At 42.0% G+C, this 24421-nt stretch overlaps 3 protein-coding genes and 1 pseudogene across 5 annotated transcripts; 3 read left to right on the top strand and 1 right to left on the bottom strand.

Annotated features, from left to right (window-relative positions):
* Window positions 1-347: 347 nt before the first annotated feature.
* LOC113010459 (peroxisomal trans-2-enoyl-CoA reductase) lies at window positions 348-2587 on the top strand. 2 transcript variants are annotated; one of them, XM_026149510.2, is made up of 8 exons: window positions 348-565; window positions 855-988; window positions 1065-1230; window positions 1311-1392; window positions 1503-1599; window positions 1681-1791; window positions 2013-2124; window positions 2217-2587. In XM_026149510.2, exons 1-8 carry the CDS (start codon window positions 454-456, stop codon window positions 2297-2299), a joined length of 897 nt encoding a protein of 298 aa, XP_026005295.1. In that variant the 5' UTR covers window positions 348-453; the 3' UTR covers window positions 2300-2587. The 2 variants fall into 2 exon arrangements, with proteins under 2 accessions (XP_026005295.1, XP_026005296.1); XM_026149511.2 differs by having other exon boundaries at window positions 423-722.
* A 462-nt stretch (window positions 2588-3049) lies between these two features.
* ndufb3 (NADH:ubiquinone oxidoreductase subunit B3) lies at window positions 3050-5106 on the top strand. Its single transcript, XM_026150211.2, has 3 exons — window positions 3050-3437; window positions 4628-4756; window positions 4865-5106. Exons 2-3 carry the CDS (start codon window positions 4629-4631, stop codon window positions 5013-5015), a joined length of 279 nt encoding a protein of 92 aa, XP_026005996.1. The 5' UTR covers window positions 3050-3437; window position 4628; the 3' UTR covers window positions 5016-5106.
* On the bottom strand, window positions 4232-10862 carry LOC113010922 (UDP-glucuronosyltransferase-like). The gene is made up of 9 exons (XM_026150210.2): window positions 10110-10862; window positions 8313-8376; window positions 8083-8231; window positions 7251-7378; window positions 7071-7164; window positions 6811-6936; window positions 6649-6736; window positions 6336-6555; window positions 4232-5523 (listed from the first exon to the last, which is right to left on the bottom strand). The coding sequence occupies exons 1-9, from the start codon at window positions 10632-10634 to the stop codon at window positions 5253-5255; spliced, it is 1665 nt and encodes a 554-aa protein (XP_026005995.2). The 5' UTR covers window positions 10635-10862; the 3' UTR covers window positions 4232-5252.
* Window positions 10863-12947: 2085 nt separating this feature from the next.
* On the top strand, window positions 12948-23749 carry LOC113010924 (dual specificity protein phosphatase CDC14AB-like; annotated as a pseudogene). The gene is made up of 13 exons (XR_013903435.1): window positions 12948-12976; window positions 13077-13152; window positions 13351-13443; window positions 13533-13612; window positions 16160-16177; window positions 17719-17824; window positions 18288-18340; window positions 19013-19243; window positions 19335-19462; window positions 20497-20709; window positions 20846-20937; window positions 22071-22208; window positions 22293-23749. The product of XR_013903435.1 is annotated as a dual specificity protein phosphatase CDC14AB-like (transcript).
* The last annotated feature ends 672 nt before the right edge of the window (window positions 23750-24421 follow it).

The raw sequence follows: 24421 nt of genomic DNA, 5'->3' as shown, positions 1-24421 counted from the left end.
TTTATTGCACCATCAGTATTATGAAAATACATCTTCTGTAGAAATTTACATACCTTGTTGGGAGGAATAAAATCAAAATGTTCCCACACAGGGGAGGACATCCTCCTCTTCTTAGCTGGCTCCATTCTCTCCTGACTTTCTCTCCTCACTCTCATAAACCTCCAAACTGTCTCCAGACTCTCACTAACCGCAACTCTCCATCAAACACCCACATTTTGAATGAAGTCTGAGGGGTTTATATCGCTGTCATAGCTCGCGGCAAAGTTCGAACCACTTCATGAACCAGTCACGTGGTACAGCCGGGCAGCGAGGCTTCGGACGTCATCATTTTCAGCTCCTCCCATAAATGAAGCAAGCCTCGATACGCGCATCGCGGAAACGCCCCCTAAATTACTCGACACAAGCTTTGCACAAGCCTCGATACAGAACGTCACATCACTACCAGAAACAAGCATGGCGGCTTCCAGTGTTTTCCGACCGGGCTTGTTCAACCACAAAGTTGCAATAGTGACGGGTGGAGGCACCGGGATCGGTAAAGCTATCTCTGCGGAGCTGCTGGAGCTGGGTGAGTGAGTTCTAATAGTTGTTGTAGCGCAAAGAGTCTGAAGTGAGGAGCAGCTGAGTGACAGCAAGTGAACTTCGACACAGATACAAACAAGTCTGTAAGAGTCGCACCAGTGACCGCGGTCAAGTGCGCGCAGGGACACTGTGAAAGTGTGGCTGTGAGTGTTCGCTAACAGCTGGAAACACCAAACATCTGGTGGCTGTCAGTGTTGTTTCACTTTAAATTGACTCGAAGCTTTATTTCGGAAAGTGCTGTAATTGTTTTTCGTGGCTCACTTGTTGGTCTTCAGGCTGCAGTGTGGTGATCTCCAGCAGAAAGGCAGACAGGCTGGAGGCAGCAGCTCGGGAGATGAGACAGAAAATCCCTCCCTCCAGTCCTGCAAGTGTCACTGCTGTGCCCTGTAACATCCGCAGCGAGGAGGAGGTGAGCAGCTCTGCATCTGCTGCTCGTTTCAGTGCGTAAGTGGCTGATTTTCTTTTTGTCTTTCTGTCATTTGAAGGTGAAGGCTCTTGTGTCATCAGTGCTGAAGCGATATGGCCGTATAGACTTTCTGGTGAACAACGGAGGAGGTCAGTTCAGCAGCCCTGCAGAAGACATGTCCTCTAAGGGCTGGAAGGCTGTGGTAGACACCAACCTGACAGGAACCTTCCACTGCTGCAAGGAGGGTGAGCCGGGCACAGATAACACAGGCTTTGGTGTTTGTGGTTTGGTCTCTCAGCGTGACCGTTGTTGTTCTCCCCTCCAGTCTACACAGCATGGATGAAGGAGCATGGAGGCGCCATCGTCAGCATCATCGCCAACATGTGGAACGGCTTTCCGGGCATGGCGTAAGAACAGTTTCCCTCATTATTCACACACGAATGTGCAACGTCACATAGTTGTTGTTTTTTTTTTTTTAATTTGCCTGCTGCGTGGTGTGTCTCCTCCTCCTCGACAGCCACACAGGAGCAGCGAGGGCAGCGGTGGATAACTTAACTAAGAGTCTCGCCATCGAGTGGGCAGCCTCGGGGGTCCGAATCAACGCTGTTGCACCTGTGCGTACAGCTCAGCACATAATCAGTTTTGTTTCAGTTTTTCAAGATGTGCATGATTTTCATCTCTCTGTTTGGCTGCAGGGTACAATCTTTTCCAAAACAGCGATGGAGAACTATAAAGAGTACGGACCACATCTTTTCAAGATGTCCGTTCCATTCACTCCTGCGAAGAGGCTGGCAGTGCCCGAAGAGGTTTGCAACCCAGTTCCCAGCTTTGTTAGAGGAAAAAAGAGTCTCCTGAAAATTCCCCTTGGTGTTGTTAAAAAAAAATGAAGCCAGACCACAAAGGTCTCACAGTGCTCCATAAACAGTATTAGAGGATATAAAGAAGTAGTTGTGAAGCCATACAATAGAAGGAGAAAGGTTAAATCACAGCTGTAATCACCAATTTTTGAATTGCCGTCTTTGCCCAGGTCTCATCTGCAGTGTGTTTCCTGCTCTCTCCTGCTGCTTCCTACATTTCTGGAGCCACGTTGAAGGTCGATGCGGGACAAAGTTTGTATAAGTCCATGTGGGAGATACAGAGTATGTATAGCTCTCTAACACAACTGCACTGTAGTCTTCCCAGTATATATTAGATTTAGTACGAGGAGCTAAATTCTTGTGTTTGTCTCCAGACCACAGTGCATGGCCTGAAGCTCCAGAGGGGGAGAACCTGGATGCTCTGAATGAACTGGTCGACCCAAAAAGCAAACTCTGATTTACTCATGGGACCCGCGAGAGCACAAAATCCCTAAGCCAAAAGGCATCGTGGACTCTGAGCCACAAACACTGTTAAGCACACCGTGCTGGCCTGGTTAGAAAGTCTGTATTTGTAGTGTGTGACTGATTGTTAAGAATTTGCACGTAATTGTATGTAATTAATAGTACGAGAAGTGTCCAGAAGTAAAGATTTGTAACATGCAACTTTTGAAATGTACATATCATTTTTCTCTCCAATTCTGTCAACAAGTCTGTGAGTAAAATTTAATAAAACTGTAAAACAGAACAATATGATTTTCTTTTTTGATTTAACATCTCTGTCTGTTTTGAACTCATTATCTCATAAAAAAGTCTAAAAAGATGTCTGATCATATATTGAACGTATGGAATGAAAAATATTTTATGCCATATTTAGGAAAATTCTTTTGTTACAGCAGTTGACAGGAATATGAAATCGCCACTACTATTAGTATTACTACTAATAATGATAATATATGGAAATTGATTTTCTGCCTGGTAGATATTTTGTATTATAGAAGGTATAGAAGGCATGTAGTATGTCAAACGTTTCCTGCATCTGCTCTTGATTAATTGTGTTAAATGCACTTGAGAAACCAAAGAATGTGATCCTCGCTATATAGATAGAGGTAAGATCTCGACAGCATGTATATGATTACAAACGGCTCTCACAGTTTTGGCCTGTGTGCAAACAGCAGAGTGTACAGACATTTTTTCTCCTGTGGTCTCAGACCATCTAATCATTTGCAAATGAAATGTCTATCTTGCAGCTGGCTGCCAGGAATACAAAAAGAAATTCAGACGATAGTAATTGTTTCAGCATGGTAACACCGCATGTTAATAATAAGTGTCATTAAGTGTAAATATATTTAGATTGTGGATTTATGTAGTTGTTCTGTGTTTGATGTTGAAAATTAATCATATGTTTATAATTAAATAACGTTATTTTGTTGATCACGGGCACCAAACAAAAAAACAAAACAAAACAGCGTGACTTTAAAAGTGAAAAAAAAAGCGTTATGGAGTTTTGTCCCTAATGCCGTGCCATAATTTGCCGTATTCCTGCATCAACTGTCGTAACAATTATCCCAGCAGCAGAGGTCACAACAATTGTTCAGGTACCGAATTTATTCCTCTTTAAAATCTTCGGTGTTTCTGTATTACAGTCGTTTGTGTTTCTTTCTCACACCAGGCGACAGGAAAGCAATATTTTCACCAGGGAAGAGGCGTTTGAAAATGTTAGAAGAATTGCAAACAGAAATGCATTGCTAACGTAATGCTAGCCTCCTTGTATGTGTGAAGTTGACGTTTAATTGACATATTATCCTCTAATAGGTCGGTGGGTTTAACCAGACAGGCTACACAGTAATAATGTTGGCTATTTAAAGAGAGTTAATCGCTGATAACTTTGTTCGAGGAAGTGTAAATAGCGAGGTTATCATTTTTGTGTTTGTGTCGTTTAGCCTAGCAGCAAATATGGCTTGTGGGACTGAATAAATACACGGCACTTAAACACATCTTTAATAATTCTGAATTTACTCGATAGTCGTTACAGTCACTAGATTTTATCCTGATGATTCTCGCGCTTTTGTTCCCTTTGTTAAATAAGTCGATAGTGCATAATAATTTTAGTGTGCAATGTAAATAAAGCTTAAATTTTATGACTAACTTTTTATCTACAGCTAAGCACCCTAAAGGGGATGATAGACAGATAACGGATATTTTATTGATCCCACAGGGGACATGTTTGTGTTACAGCAGCAGGTTATATAATAAACATAGTAAAGTCTACAATAAATAAACAGCATAGGGAAAGTAACACTGCCACAGGCACACAGTGAGCCTTATAGTATGAGATTTTATGTAAAGTTTTATATATACAACAGTGATTAAAAAACCAATAATAAAAAAATTAGGTTAAGTGGATTTTTATTCCTGACAGGCGTGTTTACCTGTCACAGACAGAAAGAGTTACTGTACAGTTTCACAGAGAATGACAGGACTCATTTCCTTAAGCTTATTTGTGGCTTTCATGTAATCATCCTTTGAATACATTAACCATTTGCATGATTACACCCAGATACCAGAAATAAGTTGCAGATTTGGTCACAATGAACTTTGTCCTGTTGTTTTAAAATAAAAGTTCCTCTGTTTGAACATGTTTGTATTAAGTAAGCTGCTGCCATTTGCTGAACCTACTGAAAGTGAGCGTGTTTCATTAAGTAAAACACAGATGACACAAGAAGCAAATCAAAGTCTGCCAGTAAGGTGAAGGTTAAAAAAATGGCCTGTTTGCTTATGTTTCCAGTATGGGAGGTGACCACGGCCACAGCAAGCTCTCCATGCCAGATTGGCGACAGTGGAAGACACAGGGAACGCCACTGGAGTTCACACAGCAGAGGCTGGCTGCACGGGGTCTGAAGGACCCATGGGCACGGTCAGTATTTTTGCCCATGTATGATATATTTCTGACATCTCCTTATATTCTGTGTGATCTGACACTGCTGCCCGTCTTTCTTTCCTGTCACTTTCCCTTTCTCTGCAGCAACGAGGCGTGGAGGTATTCAGGCGGCTTCGCTCGTGCTGTGACTCTGTCAGAAGTTCTGCTGAGAGGATTCAAGTGGGGCTTTGCTGCCTTTACTGTAGCTCTGGCTATAGAGTACACCATGTTCCCTCCAAAGAAGGGTGGCCACTAATGCTCATCATTGCCCCTCAACCCCAGATTATATGTAATGGAATCTAATTATATTCTGTGTTTTCTCTAGATTAAATATCTTTGTGATCACACAAGGCTTCTTAAGTGTATTCAATTAGAATGTAATCAACATTTTGCATTAAGGTTTTATTGATACTGATGTTTTATCAAAACATCCTTTAAACCGTGATGAGAATACAATTACAACATCACAGTACTTCCAGTAAAAAAACTGTCCTTACTCCTGCTTCCACTTTCGTCTCACTTTACGGAAGCATAGCTTCATGCATTTTGCTGTCAGCATTACAAAGACAAGCACCACAGTAGTTAGCAGCACTATTACATCCAGGCTGAAGTACTGGAACCAGTAGAGTTCATGGAGAGTCGATTTGAGATGCTTCGCCCCTTTATGCCGCATCACAAATTCTGTCCAATACACTGAAAGCTCAAGCGGGTCCGACGGCCGATCATTATGAAGATCTGACAGCTTCTTCACGTTCTCTTTGTACCTGAAAACACAGATAAATGGGCAGGTTTTTTTTAAATGACAGAGAGCTGAGTTAGATCATATGTAAAGTTCTTTCAAGAACAGATGGTACAGTGAAGGTTTGTTAGAGTTTTTTATTTTTTGCAATTAATGTGACCACCATCAGGTTTATCTAATTTTAGGACTTGTGTTAATGTGATGTGGACCCAACTGAACAAATGATGACCTTTTATTTACTTAAGAAAAAGTCACTCAATGCATACCTGTGAGGGGGAAAGTAAAAGCCTATACCCTGTTTTAGTTTAAAGCACAGGGATCTGTCCAAGTCTGATATTCAAAACACTCAGAAATACACTGAGGCACAAATAAAGGACATTTCTGAGGACATCAGTAAAAGAGTTTCTGATGCTGAGGCTGGAAAAAATGATAAAAGTCAGGCTGTGCTAATACAGGAAATTCAGGTCCAGTGTTACACTCTTTGGTGTGCATGACCACCAAGGAGTCAACCTCATGTAGCTGCAATCATGACTACACATAGAATAGTCATTTGTGAAATGAGAGGGCAAGTACGTTGGGTTAAGGTCAGAAAGTCTCACTGAGTCTAAAAACCACATGATACACAGGCACCTGGAAAAGTTTTGCATTCAGTTATCTTCAGATGTTTGTGGTGTGCACGGTGGTCCTGCAAATAGAAACCCCTCATGTTCCATAAAGAACCCCCATGACTGTCACCTGCTTGCTAAAGATGTGCTTGTTTGAAAAAAAAAAAAAAACATTTTGTAGAGCAAAATGGAAAGTTTTGGTTGAATGTGAGCCGTCTGCTGACTCCCTCACCTGCTGTCATTGATGACCTCCTTCAGCCCCTTCAGAAGAGTTTCTGTATTAATGTCTAAAATGTTCAACACGATTCCTACACCTCTGCTGGCCATCCTCGCAGCGTTGTCCGGCTGATCCCCGTTCAGGGGCACCATCAGCATGGGAACGGCGTGACACAGTCCCTCAAACAGACCATGTGAGCCAGCGTGAGTGATGAATGCACGGGCTCCCGGGTGAGCTACGACACAAAACATGCAGAAATATCAGATGTTATGAGATGTGACACATCAGCGTGCTTCACATTTCAGGATGTGCTGCTGCAGACACACACCTAGCAGGTCATTCTGTGGGACCCATTTCATCATCTTCACATTTTCCGGGACATTGTCAGTAACCTTTCCAGTGTATCTCCATATGACCTGTCATAGTTTTATTGTAGATTAAGATTAGCTGTATTTATTTATAACACAAGATAAGCTGTATGCTGATATACCTTCTGTGGAATCTGTCTGAAGGCCTCCAGAAAGACAGAGGTGATTTCCTCTGGCAGATCTGACACCATGGAGCCCAGAGTGAACACTACAAACCCGTGCTCTCCAGACACCCAGGAATCTAGATCCTGACAAAACACAAACTTGCTTAAGTACTTTGCATTTATCACTCTTACCTGATTGGTCTTACAGTCCTACGGTAAGTGGTGTCAATCAGAATGTTCATAAATGCATTTAGAGTCTAAAACTCATAAAGTCTTACTGGGGGCAGAGGATGTTTCACATTGCAATTGATTCCACCAACCAGTACAATATTGGGCATGAGTGGGCGTGGGAAATCCAGCGTGAAGTCATTCCTGTTTAAATACAGCAACAGTTTTTTGGTTTTTTACACTCACGCAGGCAGCAAATGTCAACAATACACAGACGTTCCATGTGTTACCTCAGCAGCCAGATATCAGAGTCTGAAAGCACTTCAGCCACGCCCACGTTCTCTCCGAGGAAATCACGGGCTATTTGGTCAAAGCGCCAATACAGCAGTTTGCAAAACAGCGGCTCCACCAATGCCACCTGTGGGTCAGAGGCATTACAGGACAATAATACAGCACCAAAACTGAAGACAGAAAAACTAAGACGTACTGTAATACTAATAACACTGACATACTAGTTTGTCCCAAATGAACCTCATTGTAAGCAGAGATTGACGGTAACGCATTACTGTAATCCGATGACTTTTTTCAAGTAACGAGTAAATTAAAGCAGTACGATTGCAAAAAAAGCAAGTAGATTACTTTTACTTTTACGCTGTGTTACCGCGTTACTAAAACTTTACATGCTGGAATATGCAGAAAATAGGTTTAAAAGTTAAACACATTTCTTCAAGTCAAACACTCTTGCATATAATTTAATTTTTTTAAAATTAAAATGAATAAAACAAGTTTTAAAAGAGACTTTTTCATTTGATTCGATTTTATAAAATGAAATATTCAGAAAAAAATCAAACGGGGCTGATAGGCTTATTGTTTTATAATGTATTGTTGTGTATCGTGTTTTTAAAAGTAACTAAAAGTGACCACAAATGAGGTGAGTATAAAGTATGAAGAGTAATTTAGGAAAGATCATTTGAAGGTACAGCACATATTTCCTTATCAATATGGTCACAAACGAACAGTGTTTTGTTCGTGACCATACATTGTCTGAAAGAAGATTGCAAATAACATTCCTGGAAAAGCTGTGCTTTAAGGCTTGAATATGCTAACTTCCGCCTGGCTCACCAAAGTGTTGATAAATCTCTCTTTGAAGCTCATTTTATCCGTGTATCCAGTGAAATAGCGAGGAACGTATGAGGGCGGAGATGGGCAGCCAGCAGACTTCATGTCCAAGTAACACGGTATTCCTCTCAGCAGATTGACAGTAGGGAGACCTGGAAGTGATTGAGTAATGATAGGTGAGAAAATGTGCAGGTGTACAAGCAAACAGATAACCTGAGTGCAGAGGAGCTCACCTAATTTCCGAGCTACTAATGAGCCCATGGGAAACATGGGATCTGTCAAGACGGCATCAAAGTCCTATAACGTGAAACAGGAAGAAGGTGGAAAAGCAGAGAGGAGTCAATCTTCCACTGTGTGTCAGCACTACACTGTCTTGCATACATGGTTCACACATGGAGGATTTTACAGATTGTAGGTAGAAAGGTATAAAGTGGCTAAACTGGACCTATGATGCTCATTTGAAAGTAGGACAGCATTGCATGATTCACAGTTCAGTTTTTGTTAGGTATTTTAGTACCATGGGAGCATTTACTGGATATTGTTTTATAGTGACATTATGCAGGAAAACTCTGTCATTCAATAAGGCCCCTTTGTTTCAGTGTTTTTCTCTTTGACCCAAGAATTGATGTGTGAGAATCACAGGCTGGTACAAGGTTGAAATACCACAGAGATCACTCCCTCAGCTACATTCGTTTCTAAATCTCTTAGGAGACGCCTGTTGAAGGCCAGATGGTTTGTTTCAGAATTCACTAATGAAAGAACTCTTTATTTTGTGCCTTGAAAATATGTCGCTGAGATAATCACAATTGTAGCTGAACTGATAAACTACACAAAGGATGCTTCTTCACCCAAGGGCAGGAAGACGCTCCCTTATCTTGGTCTGTACTGGTTTAAACTGATAATCTGCTGTCTCATGAATTTTACCCTCTATATAAACTGTTGTACTTGTGAATAAAGTTGAGTCAATTTGGGAAGACAACCTGAAGCAGTCTCTGTTTTCTTGTTCTCCCAAGCTGCTCCCGAGCTCGTACTAACACGGTGAATGGCATGCTTGAATATTACTTGAGAATATATTTGACTGTGTTACAGACTAAGGGACATTCTCTGCTGATAGGTGAAGGTACATTCTCTGCTTATAGACGTCCACGCCTCGGAGGAAGTCGATCCACGGATTAGGCCCTGGAAACAGTTTCCTTCAGTTTTTATCCTTTATTGGACCTTTGTGCAGCCCCCGAGTTCATCATCAGTCTAGCCGAAGCTTTTTTTTATAGCCCCTCCCCCTTTAAGTAAACTTTTTTCCCTCATTGGCTGTTGCTCATAACCAGAAGATTTGAACACCAGGTGCATGCTACGCCAGCCAGTGTTGTACATTTATGTTTGGCATATCTTCTCTCACTGACTTCATCCAAAGTCAAGAGAAGAAAAAGCACTTGCAGAAACAGAGCATTTAGATGTCTACAGTTTACTTGCACATGTACTGACCTGAGCTTTTAAGTTTAATATGAGCATCCACCACTGTTCACATACAGATATGGTAAAAAGAAAGTTCACCTGTTTTCCTGTCTTTGGTTTTACATATTAGGACATAATAAACATCATCTGGTCCTTAAGAGGTTTTAAATAAAGGTCATGGTGTAATATGTTTTACAGTTCATGTGAAGTTGTAGTGGCCCGATTTTGAGACCTGATAAAGCCTATATAGCTTTTAATGTCCTGATGTGTAAAACCTTAGTGTCAGGGTGGGCTGCGTGGCGTGGGTTTTTTATTTTATTTTTTTTCCATGGGTCTATTAATAATAATATACAATTAAAATTTTAGGAACTATACACAGTCAACCACTACAGTTACATTAATAGATGTACAACATGATGAGAATTTGGACTGCCAACTTGTAGAAGAGAACCTCCATCCCAACACTCTTACACAGTATAAGCAAAAGACCCTCCATGTACAATTTGCAAAGCTTGAGCTCCAATGTTGGTTTTGCAGCTGATACCAAAGTTGTGTTCATCTTCTGTATTTGTACTCACCTGCTGGGACAAGTGTGATATGAGACTGGCATTGAAGAGCAGCTTCTCTGCAGTGATGTGCGGAATATAAGAAATGGCCTGGAACTGTCTGAACCGTTTCTTGATCTTCTCCATGAAAGGCTGTGAGGATTTTTTCATGATGTCTTTGTGTGTGGACATCACAGAGTCGATGTAAGCCTTGTCATAAGGTACAGGATAGGTCAAAGTGTCATAGTGTTTCCCCGGGCCCATTCGCATGGTGGTCTCTGGCATCACCACCGTAACTCTGTGTCCACGGCGACCCATTTCCTGGGCAATGGCTTTAAGACCTATCCAATGACTCCCATCCATGGGCACCACGAGCAGTTTGCCTAAAAACTGTGAAAAACTTGCAGGCTTGGTGTGAGGAAGTTCAGCCTCTTCTGTCTTCAGCTTGTTTTTGGGACTGGACTTTTCTGAACTAGATCCCTTTGTATTATCCACAGCACCAGTTATTTCCATGACCACGTTAAGCAGCAAAAACACAAAGACTCCTGCTGTCCTCATTGTTCTCTCGTCAGTGTACCAACCGCTAATTGAATTGAGCACAGAGAAAGTTTTGGGGGAATGACAAAGGAAACACCCCCTTCCCTGAGCTGTAAACCAGGCTCTTCTCTCTGCAGGCTCCTCTGAATACGTTGTTTAAATTCCTCAGTGAATTAGCAGATTGGATTTGTGTGTGTTCAAAGTCCTTCCTGTTGGGAATCTAGGTGAGAGGAGTGGCCCTGCTAATCTAAAGCAATCAAAGAGTGTCATGTGGCTTTAATGCAGTTTCAAAGGGCAGCGTTATCACAATATTTCCCTCCCCGAAACCAGGGTCAACTATCTGCATCGTTTTAACACAGTTGCACTTCAGTCTTTTTAGTTGGTATCAGACACACAACCCACTAATTTACACATTGAACATTCTAATCAAGACACAAAGAAAAATCACAACAGACTTTGTCATTCAGTATGATCTAAATAATGTTTTAAAGACCACAGTCAACAATAAATAAGTGTGGAAACACAGTACATGTTACAAAGGGAAAAAGGTAGGGTTTGTTGACATTTTAAATTCCAGAGCACACAGAGCTCAATTTGTAAACAGACACAAATGCAAAGGGGGATGCTTGTGCAAAGAGAGACCTGGTCAAATGGTATATGTGCATATAGAGTTGTACACAGTCTACCCAATTTAAGTTGCCAGCATCCACATAGAACTAAAACATAAAATTAACCATGTTAAAAGGCTTTTTTTTAACTTACTGAAACCTAAATGGTTTAAATTTCTGCTGCTTTTTCTGAAACTTCTTTCTCAAACAATAAAACAGAAGCAGAAATAAACTAGAGTCTCGAGGATCATGGAGCAGGTTGCTTGCCCCTGACTTAATTTAAGTTTATTTATATACCCTGTATTTCCAAAAGTATTTACTCATCCATCCAAATAATTGAATACTGGTGTTCTAACCACTTCTATAGCCACAGGTTTTGTGCTCCAAATCACAATAGCTGACTCAAGGCACTTTATATTGTAAGGTAATGACCCTACAATAATAGAGAGAAGACCTCAACAATCAGCCAACACCCATAGAACAAGTACATGGCAACAGTGCGAAGTGCAGAACTAGGCTCAAAAATGGGAAGCCATCTGGCATCCACTCATATATATTAGATTCATTGATTATCGACAAGTGTGAGCTCCTCTATCAAAGTAGAAATTTGGGTAGTTTGCTGGTCTGCATAATTCACACACACAATGCCAAGAAGGAAAGACATCAGCAGCAACTGTTGCTGCCCATTACTTTGGGAAGAGGTTTAAGACCATTTTCAAACAATTTGAAGTCCATCATCCTACAGCGAGAAAGATTATTCATAAATGGAAAACCTTCAAGGCAGTTGTCAAAGGAGCTTGCAAAGAAAAGCGTCTGGACTTCTTTAAGTTGCTTGAAGACGTTTCAAGGCAGTTGCCACACTTCCCAGGAGTGGAAGTCACAGCAAGTTTACCCCAAGACTACAATGCTCAGAGACAATGCAAAAGTAAAGTAAGTAAGTAAAGTAAAATTTTATTTATATAGCACATTTCTAGATAAAAGATCACAAAGTGCTTCACAAGGTATAAAACAAAAACAGTCAAAAGTTAACAAAATGCAATTTTAAAAAGATGTGTTTTTAGCTGTTTTTTAAAAGCAGTCACTGAGTCACTGATCTTAAGTTCTGAGGAAGAGAGTTCCACAGTCTGGCGGCCACAGTAGCAAAAGCTCTATCACCCTTGGTTTTCAGTCTTGTATACTGAATAACAAGTAGGCCCTGATCACAAGACCTCAGAGACCTACTAGGGGCATAGGGCTGTAAAAGTTCAATGATGTACGCTGGTGCATGTTCTTGAAGAGGCCGAAGACTGTCTATCTTAATGACAGTACAAAAGGCAGCAAATATATATAGCGCCAAATCACAACAACAGTCACCTCAGGGTGCTTTATTTTGTGAGGTAAAGACGTAAAGGTGAGGTATGAGCCAGTAATAGGAGAAAATGAGCACGCAATAAAGTGGACTTGTTAGGCAGAGTTTGCCATCTGACTTAAAACACTTCAAATCAATTTTTGATGACAGACACAACTAAAAAAATCCTGATCAGATACAGACACATGTACACACTACTGCTCAAAATTCTTGTTTTAATTATAAATTTACATTTGCTTTAATGTAATATTACATGAAGTTTGCCAGTAATGTTTTCACAGATGTGTTTTTAACCTGACTCCATGTCTGCATTGTGTGGGTGGAAACATCCAGATAAATGTCCCAAGGTTTTCTAACGGAGCATTTTATTATAACCAGATGAACAATGTCACTGACTTCACCTGTCAGTGGGTTTAGTTTTGTGGCTGATTTGTGTGTGTGTGTGTTGTTTTTGTGTTGTAATTGTTGAAAGCTCCTATTTGACATCTCTCTTACTGTGTGTTGCAGTTTTTATGCAGACTTTGGGCCCCTCAACCTGGCCATGCTGTACAGATACTGCTGGAAACTCAACAAGAAGCTGAAGGTAATGCAGATGAAGGTCTGTACTTCAGACTCAGGGCTTTGTATGCTGTATAGATATCATTTAGAAAACGCATTACACTCTTATTTTGAAAGGTCTTTGCTCTGATGGTGTGTGTGCACTCCTCTGACAGTAGACGCTTATTTTAAATGTATTAATGCACATGTGCTGTTTTCACTGATTATCATTATTGGTTTATAGTCTTTCACAATGTCTAGAAAGAGACTGGTTCACTAAACCAGCTATGACCAGAAGAAGAGAGCCAATGCTGCTGTTCTCATTGGTGCCTATGCTGTAAATATCATTTCATTTGTCCATCACATCATCTGATTGCCCGTCTGTCTGTCCATTATTAGTTACGTAGTTTAACCTCTGCCCTGTAGGTGATGTATTTGAAGAGAAGCCCAGAAGGTGCCTACAGGACTCTGATAGCAGGAAACAACACAGGCTACATGCCGTTTAGGTACAGGCTGCTGCTTTCTATGAAACAGCACTTCATGCTGGGGCTGTTGTCATTGCATTTACTGAGACACTATTCTTCTCTGTCTGTTAAATCTAGCTTAGCTTAGCATAAAGACTGGAAGCAGGGGTAACAAGAAGAAACTCCACCTAGCTGGAAATTATTTGGCGACCTTGGCATGAACGTTCCAGGAAGTCAGGAAACCTCATCAAACCCACACTTTTAAGTTTGGGATGGGAGCATGAGGGTGGGAATGGATGTTTGTATCTGTGTGTGCCTGTATGTCTGTGTCTATATGTCAGGTTGGGTGTCAGGCGCCACCTCTCTGGGGACATCTCAGGCCCTCCAAGGTTTGGAGGCCTATCTCCCCCTACCACCACTTCCCCTGCCAGTGGCGGACCCCCTCAGACATCGGTGCGTTGGTGGTTCTTTGTGTCCGGGGATGGGCGTCCAGGTACACACCGGCTCACTCCTTGGCGGTCGCTTATCGGGGCCTGGAGCCTGGGGCTCGCTCGGGCCACTTCGGAGGTGGGGTGCCCCCGGCCTCTCAGCCTGGGGCTCGGTCACTCAGGCGCAGCTGGCTGCCGGTGGAGCTCACGGGCGCGTCACTGCAACTCCCCCTGGCTTCTGCTCCGCGGTGCTGAGTGAGCCCTCATCTGGGACTCTCCTCAGCTCTTTCCGGGACAGTGGCGCAGCTGCCCCTCTGTTGGTCTTCCTTGGTCTCTTGTGTTCTGGGGGCCTCTGGATGTCTGGAGTTTTGATCTCCTCCACACCTGCTTCACGCCCTGGAGGACGGGGCTGTGGCCCCCCCACACCCTCTAGCAGATTATTACATGAAGGAACCTTTTAAAAAAACAAAAAACAAGCGCGTCCATGCTCACAGGTGTACACACGGGTGATCACACCCACAAACTACACCCTTTTTGGCTCCTACCTCAAAGCACACTGTGTTCTGTTGATCTTATGTGCTGCACAATAATGTTTAACATTTAGTATTTACTGTCATATTCCCATATATCATTGTGATGTTGTTTATTCTATTACTCTTGTTCTCTTCTGCTTGCTTTCTTTTTTCTTTCTCAGCAGGTGATCCAGGTGATTGATATATGCTTTTTTTTTTTCTCTGCCCGTTCTGTTGGTTTTTGTCTTTTGCCCTTCTCCCCCGTCCCTCTTCTCAGCTGTTTCTCTTTCCCTCTTTCTTTCTCCCCTTCTTTCCCCCAGTCAAGTCTGTCCCGTATTCAGTAAGTGAAAATAAAATAAACAATAAAAGGTGAATCAAATGGACCATTACGGCAAGGCTGGGATGGTCAGTTTGGTAAAGTAAATCCGTTGGGCATCTTTCTTTGCCTTTAGACAACAATTCTGATGGCAAAAGAGCCAAACGGGACAGGCAAAAAAAAAAAAAAAAAAAAAAAAAAAAAAAAAATTTGGGATGGGAACATTTTCCCGTATTATTGTAGGGTTTTTACTGCTGTTGTGATTTAGCACTATATAAATAAAACTGAATTCAGAAATTTGAATGAATTGTTAACAGTTTATGAGCTCTTAGTGAGCTTTAGCGGTGCCAGTTGGTTGATTTCATTCATCTAGACTGAGCTAAGAACGTGTTTCCCCCCATTCCCAGTCCTGAGCTCAGCTCAGCTAAACAGGTGCTGCTTAGTTTTTACACTCTTAGTGATGGTTTATGTTTATTTACAGTGCAAACAAGTCTGAGACCATATGTGAACAGATATGATCTGAACCCTATCCTATTATAAAAGCTTTTGTTTATAACTACACTACTATTACTGTATTCCTTTCACTGTGTGTGTGTGTGTGTGTGTGTGTGTGTGTGTGTGTGTGTGTGTGTGTGTGTGTGTGTGTGTGTGTGTGTGTGTGTGTGTGTGTGTGTGTGTGCAAAAATCCCTGTTTGAACCACATTTGACATTGTTCTCCTCCTATTCTGTAACAACAGTAATTGAATTCAGTTTTATTCATAGCACTAATTCTAAGCAACAGTTACTTCAAGGTACTTTAACTTATAAGGTAAAGACCCTACAGCACTGCAGAAGTATACACTTGGCAACAGTGGGAAGGAAAAACTCCCTTCCAACAGGACGAAACCTCCAACAGAACCAGGTCTAAGGAGGCAGCAATTCACTGTGACTGGTTATGGGTGAGGCGTAAGCGAAGAGAGCAGAGAGAACTACAAAGGAGTTTAATAATTACTAATGATTAAATACTTCAGTGATGTACAAACACACAGGAATTGAAAACAAACGACTAAAGAAGAAATAGCCAGTGCATCAACGTGTCTTTTAGACCTACAAAATTGCTCAAAGTCCTGCCATTAATTAATTAGATTGAAGCTTCTTAATTGCTTCAATCTTAAATATGATCAACCTATCTCTAATAATCGGCTATGTACCACAGGCCTTCAAGCTAGCTGTAGTTAAACCTTTACTCAAAAAGCATCTCTAGACCCAGCAGCCTTAGCTAATTATAGGCCAATCTCCAACCTTCCTTTCATATCAAACATCCTTGAAAGAGTAGTTGTCAAACAGCTAACAGATCATCTGCAGAGGAATGGTTTATTTGAAGAGTTTCAGTCAGGTTTCAGAGCTCAGCACAGCACAGAAACAGCTTTAGTGAAGGTTACAAATGATCTTCTTATGGCCTCTGACAGTGGACTCATCTCTGTGCTTGTCCTGCTAGACCTTAGTGCAGCATTCGATACTGTCGACCATAATATCCTATTAGAGCGATTAGAACATGCTGTAGGTATTACAGGTACTGCGCTGCAGTGGTTTGTATCATATCTATCTAATAGACTCCAATTTGTGCATGTAAATGGAGAGTCATCTTCACACACTGAGGTTAATTATGGAGTTCCACAGGGTTCAGTGCTAGGACCAATTCTGTTTACATTATACATGCTTCCCTTAGGCAGTATCATTAGAAGACATAGCATACATTTTCACTGCTATGCAGATGACACCCAGCTCTATCTGTCCATGAAGCCAGATAACACACACCAATTAGTTAAACTGCAGGAATGTCTTAAAGACATAAAGACCTGGATGGCCGCTAACTTTCTGCTTCTTAATTCAGATCAAACTGAGGTTATTGTACTCGGCCCTGAAAAGCTTAGAAATATGGTATCTAACCAGATTCTTACTCTGGATGGCATTACCTTGGCCTCCAGTAACGCTGTGAGGAACCTTGGAGTCATTTTTGACCAGGATATGTCCTTCAACGCACATATTAAACAAATATGTAAGACTGCTTTCTTCCATTTGCGCAACATCTCTAAAATTAGAAATATCCTGTCTCAAAGTGACGCTGAAAAACTAGTTCATGCATTTATTACTTCCAGGCTGGACTACTGCAATTCATTATTATCAGGAAGTCCAAAAAACTCACTGAAAAGCCTTCAGCTAATCCAAAATGCTGCAGCAAGAGTCCTGACAGGGACTAGAAAGAGAGAGCAGATTTCTCCAGTATTGGCTTCCCTTCATTGGCTTCCTGTTAAATCCAGAATTCAAAATCCTGCTCTTCACATACAAGGTCTTAAATAATCAGGCCCCATCTTATCTTAATGACCTTTTAGTACCATATCACCCTATTAGAGCACTTCGCTCTCGCTCTGCAGGCTTACTTGTTGTTCCTAGAGTATTTAAAAGTAGAATGGGACCAGGTGACCCTGAATCCTCCCTTAGTTATGCTGCAATAGGTGTAGGCTGCTGGGGGATTCCCATGATGCACTGGGTGTTTCTTCTTCACTTACTTCTCTGCGCTGAATCATACTTGTTATTAATCTCACACTGTCTTCACAGTGTGTCTTTGGTCCTGTCTCCGTCCCCTCAGCCCCTCAGCAGTCAGTCAGATTGCCGCCCCTCCCTGAGCCTGGTTCTGGTGACACATGTGTTTCTGTTAAAAACGAGTTTTTCCTTCCCACTGTCACCAGTGTGTCTGCTCATAGTTGTGGTCTGATTATGTTTCCTCTGTATAACTGTAGGGTCTTTACCGTACAATATTAACTGCCCTGAGGTGACTTTGTTGTGATTTGGTGCTAAAAAAACTGAATTGAACTGAATCTGTGAAACCACTGCAGAGTTGTATGCTCTGAGTGCTTTTGTTGTGAAAATCTGTTTCTGCTCTTTTCCTCTGCAGGCATTACAACATGGTTTCCTGGATTTTGAAAGGTTCAGTGCAGAAGAATATGAACATTATGAGGTAACAGACTGCAGAGTGCTGACTGTTCTACAGGTCTATATCAATGAAAACAGGACCAGGATACCGTAAGAAATAAATAACGTACGGTTGTTATTCATCCAATTAATTTGCAGTGCTGTTAGTAACACAGTCAGGGCCAACCAAGGGCTCGTACAGTGCATGTCCAGGCCTGCGTTGGTGCACGCTGTATTTCCTCAGTTTCTCAGTTAGATTGATCCATAACTCACCCCGTCCAAGTGATAGACAGTCAGTGAGTACCACCTCAGTGAAGTAAAAGTCAGCTCACCTGTGTCCACTACAACAAAACTGATTTCGAATGAAAGGTAAAAGCCCCCCAAAACAGACTGTATGTGTTCATTACTGCAGTGGTGGTATAATTAAGGTGTTCTGGAGCCAATGTTTTTAACTGATATGTCGCTAACCTCTATCACAGTCTTTCTTTCCTTTCTTTTTGTGCTTTTAGCGAGTTGAAAATGGAGATATGAACTGGATCGTTCAGTAGCCCTCATTCTCGTGGTAAGATAAAAAATGGTGAGTCAGAATCTCAAAGCTAAAAGCTAAAAGCATGCCTCCAAACAACATCAGTGCTCATGTTGCTTGGCCTGACAGAAGGCCTCTGCAGCCCCTCAGTGCCTGCACGTCCTGAAACAGCTGAGAAGAGCTAACCTTACCCTGCTGTCTTCTGATGGCGTGTATTGTTTCCTGCTTAGTGCTGTCATGTGTGAGTTGTCATGTTGTTACGGCTGGATTAGATGAGCCTGAACCCTGCAGTGGCTCGGGGTTTCCCATGATGCACTCATGCTTCTTCATCACTCAGCTCTTTTTAATTTGTGTATTTACACCACTTTGCACGTAGTTATTATTCACCTCTGGCTCTCTTCCAGTCCATCTCTTGTCCTGTTGTCCTCCCCTCACCCCGACCACATGTGGCAGATTGCCCCCCCTCCCTTAGCCTGGTTCTTGTTAAAAGGGAGTTTTTCTTTTCCACTGTCAGCAGGTGCTTGGGGCCGTTCGATTGTTGGGGTTTTCTCTGTATTTAATGTCTTTACCTTACAACATAAATCAGTTGACACTACATCATTGAATCTTATTTTACGTTTGCATTAAGAGACAGTACTTGCATTAAAAACAGACCCTCACTGATTGAAACGTATGATGGAACTCAGTTATTGTTGATTCTGTCTCCAGGTTATCCCCTTCGCACACCCGATGCATACTTCTCATACTTTTGCCAAAATGACGTAACGACCGTGGTTCGTCTGAACAGGAAGTTGTATGATGGCAGGTGGTTTGAGGATGCAGGATTTGAACACCACGACCTCTTCTTTCTTGATGGGACCACGCCCTCTGACCTCATCGTCAGACGCTTTCTGCATGTGTGTGAATGTACAGACGGGGCAGTGGCAGTGCACTGTAAAGGTAGGACTGCAAGTGTTTATGTATGTTTAATTGATGTCATTTATTTCTTTTATCTTAACTTTGTCTCTTTAAACACTTCATCCATTTACAGCTGGATTAGGCCGCACGGGGACTCTGATTGGCTGCTACCTTCCGGTTTACTGCAGCCTAGGCGATTGCTTGGATCAGAATCTGCAGACCTGGATCTATCATCGGTCCACAGCAAAACTTCTTAGAAGAGTGAGTTTGTGCCTCAGCTGTGACCGCTCAAACCAAACGGTCCAATTTCCGTGACTCCAAAGGTCTCAGTCGGAGACAATCATTAACCTTTAGTGCCGTTCATGAAGGTACAGAAGTAATGCTTTCCATATGATGTGCACACAGACACGTCTGCAACACTTCATTAGGATAATGTGCCCTGTCACAAAACACAAGCAGACGGCAACTTCACCTCCAAGGTGCACGGAGAAGGCAAAGATCTGATGAGGTGAAGACTCCAGTGACAGAGTATTAGGGAACAATAACGTGTTAGTGGCCTTCATCAGGGTCATTGCGTTTACCTGTGAAGGTGTGATTGGTCCACTTGGATCTTTTTCTGTTTCCAGTTTTTTTTATTTAAACACAAACTGTTTGACATTTTGCAATGACCCAAAAGGCGTTGGTCACTGAGTACAGCTGTTCACTAATACTTCGAGTGTCGCTGGAGTCTTCACACAAAGCACAAGTAGATCAGGAAGGGTTTGAGGTGTCACCTTGGCCTTCAACTTCGGCAGATCTCAATCTCATCGAGCATCTGTGAGATGTGCTGGACAAACAAGGCCCGTCTGTCCTTAGGCTGTGGCATCTATTGCTGTTACCACACAAGATGTTTCTCCATGCTGAGGTCATGGTTGGAGCATGCTGGAAATGTAGTAAAAGTTAGAAGAGAAGCAAAAGGTGGAGGTCAGGGTGAGGCATTCCCCAGTGTGCCCATGTGCAGCTGGTGGTGGTGACTGCAGCAGTGGGAAACTGGTGGATGATAAATCAAATGTAATTTTAAAAAAGCCTGAAAACTGTGTTACTGCTGCAGACTGCAGTCACAGTGTTCAGCTGCAGCTTGTTTCTCTCCTCAGCTCTGGACGCACACTTCCTCCTTACGCCACAGTAGTGCTCTGTTGCTAATGGCTACTAGCTTTGTGTGTCTACTTACACGCTAAACCAGGATGTTGAATGTTATACCTGCTAAACATAATATCACAGTTAGTTTGTGGCGTGTGTTTGATGTTTGTGTGCAGGAAGCAGCACAGTTTGTGGGTTCAGAGTGACGTGCATCGGTCTAAACAGCTGGTCCAACAGAGACTGAGTCAGCAGCAGCAGCTGCAGCAACAGCAGCTTCACCGCTCTGACTCTGTGCAGGGAGGGAACAGGAGGCAGTGTCCTCGCTGCTTTCCAGCATGGATGACCTGTCAATCAACACCGTGCTCTGCAAGTCATATAGCTTGGATGAGGTCAGCGGTGTGACTTCATAGCATCAACATGACCTTTTTTAATGGTTACTGCAGAATTCAAACAGGCTACTGAGTTATGATCACAATGTTGTGTTTTCATGCTGCTAATTGTGTCTTTCTTTCTTTGTCTGTGCAGAATAACTGCAAAGAAGTCAGTCTGACACAGGGAGACAAACTGAGAGCACTGAAGGGAAAACGCCCACCGAGATCAGCGTCATCCTGCTCAAGGTACCAATTGCTGTAATTTAATTTACGATAAATGGTTATTGTGGTCAGTGCAAGAGACACGTTGAGAATTAGCTCAAACGCTGGACACAAAGTTTCTATTAACAAGGAGATATAATAGACACCAATATGTTTTTGTGGATGTCAGAAAACAAGTACATACAGTAAGTGACTCTGTTGTCGAATGCTACAAAGAACGCATGCTTTGTTTGCACGCTGTCTAACAGACAGACTGGACTGAATGAAATCATGCTGTGTTCTCATCTGTGCAGTGTAAATGTTGTGTATAACCTGCTCGAGCTGATGTATCCTTTTTTGTTCTTTGGTTAAACTGGAACCTAAATGCAACAAGAGAAGTTGTTGTCTTTTGGATACTTTAGTTAATTATGAGTGAGATTAAGATTATGGAGGTTGTCAGAGTATTCCTTCTACTGCCTGACAGTGTCCTCAGTTGGAGTCAGCAGGCCTCCATCTTTACTGTACACCGTGTTGGTAGAGCACCACTTCCCCCTCCTGACGGTTTGCCAGAATCCCTCCTACTACGCCCAAGTTTTTGCTGCAGCTGCAGCCTGAGCTGCGTTTCGATTGGCCTGCCCGCTGCCTCTGCTCTCCACCCTTGGCTGCCGCCAGACACACAATCAGTAGATAATACCTCTGCTCATTACAGTTTTTGTTTTGGTCCCTGAATCCACGGCCTAAATATATAAGATAAATAAGATGCTGCCATAGTTCAAGAAACATTTTGTAAAAAGTAAATAGTTACAAATCGGGGATATGGGAGCTGCGGCAAAAAGAAACAAAAGTGAAGGACGACCACGAACCAAACTCACAACGTGCTTCCGGCTTCTCCTGTAAACTAACATCACTAAACTGCTAACCTGACACAACCAAGAACTGGGCTACTTCCACATGAGTTAAATCGAGGTACCTCCAACACGTTGAAGCGTATTTGTATTTTGTCTCTTGTACAGAGTGTATGTGCAGATGTTGATTCCTGCAGTGAGCGTAGAAATCATCAGAAGAATTTTTAGAGAAATTGTTCGCTGTGCTTGTTTTTGTGAAGGATCAAGGTTAGTATTTGCTCTTGGATCACACACACACACACAAATATGATGTGTTCTTGTTTTCTGTGTCAGGTTAAACCTGTCCAAGACTTCACACTGCTCCATCCTCCCTCCCCCGAAGCCCTCCAAAGTCCACCTTTCCCTCACCCCCTCTTCTACTAAAAAGCTGAGATGAAGTTCCTCTACCACCACTGCTCCGCAGATCAGGAGGTTGGTGTCTGTGCTTTTGTTCCTTATTAGAAGAACATAAATAATAAAACCAATATAAAATGTGATGTGCTGATGTCTCCACAGTCCCTTCAGCCTCACTTTGTTCAGCACCAGGCCAGCACTGATTCACTGACTTCACACTTGGGACGTTCTGGTTATGAATCAGCCCAGCTGATGATGGACTCGCTGGAAACTGGATTAGCTCTCTTGCACGTTTAATAGGCTGTAAATCCTTTTTTAGCCCCAATAACTACTTTTCGTTTTGACAGACAGAGCCAACAGTTTGTCACCACTTTAACTGGTCACGTGGCCCATTCTGTGATGAAAGGACTGACACCGTAAATCATCACGTCTCTTGGGTATAGCAGGCAGGTAACTGTAAAAAACTGCTGCTGCATATTGCATATATAACATCTGCTAGATGCTGAATGTCCGTTGTCACAATCATTTTGCTGGAAGCAAAGGACACGTGCAGGTGCAAAGACCAAACAACGCTAACAGGAAATAAAAGGTTGTGGCCCAAGGACTGAGTCAGACCATCGCCAAGAACAGTTTGGGTGCTTCTGATAAACGGCTGCTGCCATTTGTTCATCCAAAGTTCAGAACCACAGGATGTAGACAGCCTGAAGCAACGTCTTGGTTGTGGAAACACAGACCTTTAAAAGTCGTACCAAAATCCACCCCTTAAACTTTGGCAGATCACAGGTTTCTTGGCTGCACATGATGGACCTAGCTTATTTGGCAAGTTGTTGTAATGTTGTCTCCTCATTTTCAGTACTTTAGTAACCTGGTTGGGTTAGAGAACCATAGCAAACCACATCTTTTGTAAGAGATTGGTGCACATTGTTCAAGAATTAACAACTGGACACAAAATTGTCTTGCAAGACCAAGAGTGATACACTGTTTCTGCTATAGATGTTATTTATATTTTCCAAGACAATTTCATCGATAAAGTATGACAAACTTATATTTGTTGGTCTTTTAAGGTTCTACTAATGCAGAGCGAGGGACACAAAGCCACGACATGCTTATAATGCACTTTGAAAACCTCTGAGCACACATGCTAGCAATAAAAGACACAAAGAGTCATTAGAGGAAATCAATTAAATGAAGACAGATTCTGATGTTTCATACATGTCAAACGTATCAGACTGAACACGGCACACACACTTTATTTCACAGGTTCTAACATGAAAGTCATTCATATTCATGCACTGAATTTGTCAACAGTACTTTGGCAAAAGACAAATATTTTGAAGGAAATCCTACATAAAGCAAATTCACTATGTTCAGCTTTGCACTATTTTTTTCTAGCAGTAAAATTCTTAATATGCAAATGATGTTCATCTTTGAGCGTGTTGTTGCTGTCATACTTTCCTGTATCTGAATGTGTTTCAGACTGTGTGACAGCAGCTCAGATGTGCTGTCTGATTGGTAGTTTACTCCAAAGGAGGAAAACCAGTCAGTAGTGACACAGTTTGAGATGATGGCTAACGGTAGTGTGAAGTGCTAAACTCAACAATAAAGTCCAAGTAATGACGAGATAATGACTCATGCTTCTCTTTGTTATCATCACACTGTCATTGTTTCATAACCTTCACTGAAAGTCACCTGACACAAACTGCTGTGGGATGCTGAGACTGTGGATTCCATGTGCTTGGTATGATTTTGGGAATTTAATGACCAAAACATCAGAAATAACTGAGGCAACTCTATAAGGGAATCCCCTCTGTTGACACTGTACTGAGTCAAAAGTATACGGAACTGAGTTACATGGATTACCTGCACATACACTGACCTACGTATATGAAACACTACATGTCTGAAACAGTACTGTACGTATATTACCAAAATAAGGAAAAGCATAATAGGGCCTCTTAAATTAAAATTCTGGCTGTATGTAGACCTTACTGTAGTTAAGTTAAATAGGTCCTCTATAGTATCCAAATCATTGTCTGGTTGGGACACTTATTGTACTGTCAGGTGCAGAGATGGGATTACTTTTAATCTGATTACTTTCTTCAAGTAAAGTAAGGGATTACTATTGCAAAAAGGTAATTAAATTACTGTTACTTTCCCATAAGCACGCTGCGTTACTAGAACCGTGATTTTTTTTTGCGAGAGTGTCTCGTGACAGTGACGTAAGCGAGTGAGACGTTCGTGGCAACAGCTGTGTGCAGATCAAAAATGGATAATATAACGAGTGTGGCAGA

Source organism: Astatotilapia calliptera, chromosome 18 (assembly GCF_964374335.1).
Source record: "Astatotilapia calliptera chromosome 18, fAstCal68.1, whole genome shotgun sequence".
NCBI classification, from domain to species: Eukaryota; Metazoa; Chordata; class Actinopteri; order Cichliformes; family Cichlidae; genus Astatotilapia; species Astatotilapia calliptera.
Note: the sequence above shows the minus strand (reverse complement) of the source record. Positions and strands in the feature narration are given on the sequence as shown.

What these genes read in the sequence shown, in the direction of transcription:
- ndufb3 (XM_026150211.2), top strand. Translation starts at nt 4,629, where the DNA reads ATGGGAGGTGACCACGGCCACAGCAAGCTCTCCATGCCAGATTGGCGA. An exon ending in CTGAAGGACCCATGGGCACG is followed by an intron (nt 4,757 to 4,864) that starts GTCAGTATTTTT and finishes CTTTCTCTGCAG; the next exon opens with CAACGAGGCGTGGAGGTATT.
- LOC113010459 (XM_026149510.2), top strand. Translation starts at nt 454, where the DNA reads ATGGCGGCTTCCAGTGTTTTCCGACCGGGCTTGTTCAACCACAAAGTT. An exon ending in CTTCCACTGCTGCAAGGAGG is followed by an intron (nt 1,231 to 1,310) that starts GTGAGCCGGGCA and finishes TCTCCCCTCCAG; the next exon opens with TCTACACAGCATGGATGAAG. An exon ending in GGCTGGCAGTGCCCGAAGAG is followed by an intron (nt 1,792 to 2,012) that starts GTTTGCAACCCA and finishes GTCTTTGCCCAG; the next exon opens with GTCTCATCTGCAGTGTGTTT.
- LOC113010922 (XM_026150210.2), bottom strand. Translation starts at nt 10,634, where the DNA reads ATGAGGACAGCAGGAGTCTTTGTGTTTTTGCTGCTTAACGTGGTCATG. An exon ending in AGAGATTTATCAACACTTTG is followed by an intron (nt 7,379 to 8,082) that starts GTGAGCCAGGCG and finishes TCTGACCCACAG; the next exon opens with GTGGCATTGGTGGAGCCGCT. An exon ending in CCCACAGAATGACCTGCTAG is followed by an intron (nt 6,556 to 6,648) that starts GTGTGTGTCTGC and finishes TTTGTGTCGTAG; the next exon opens with CTCACCCGGGAGCCCGTGCA.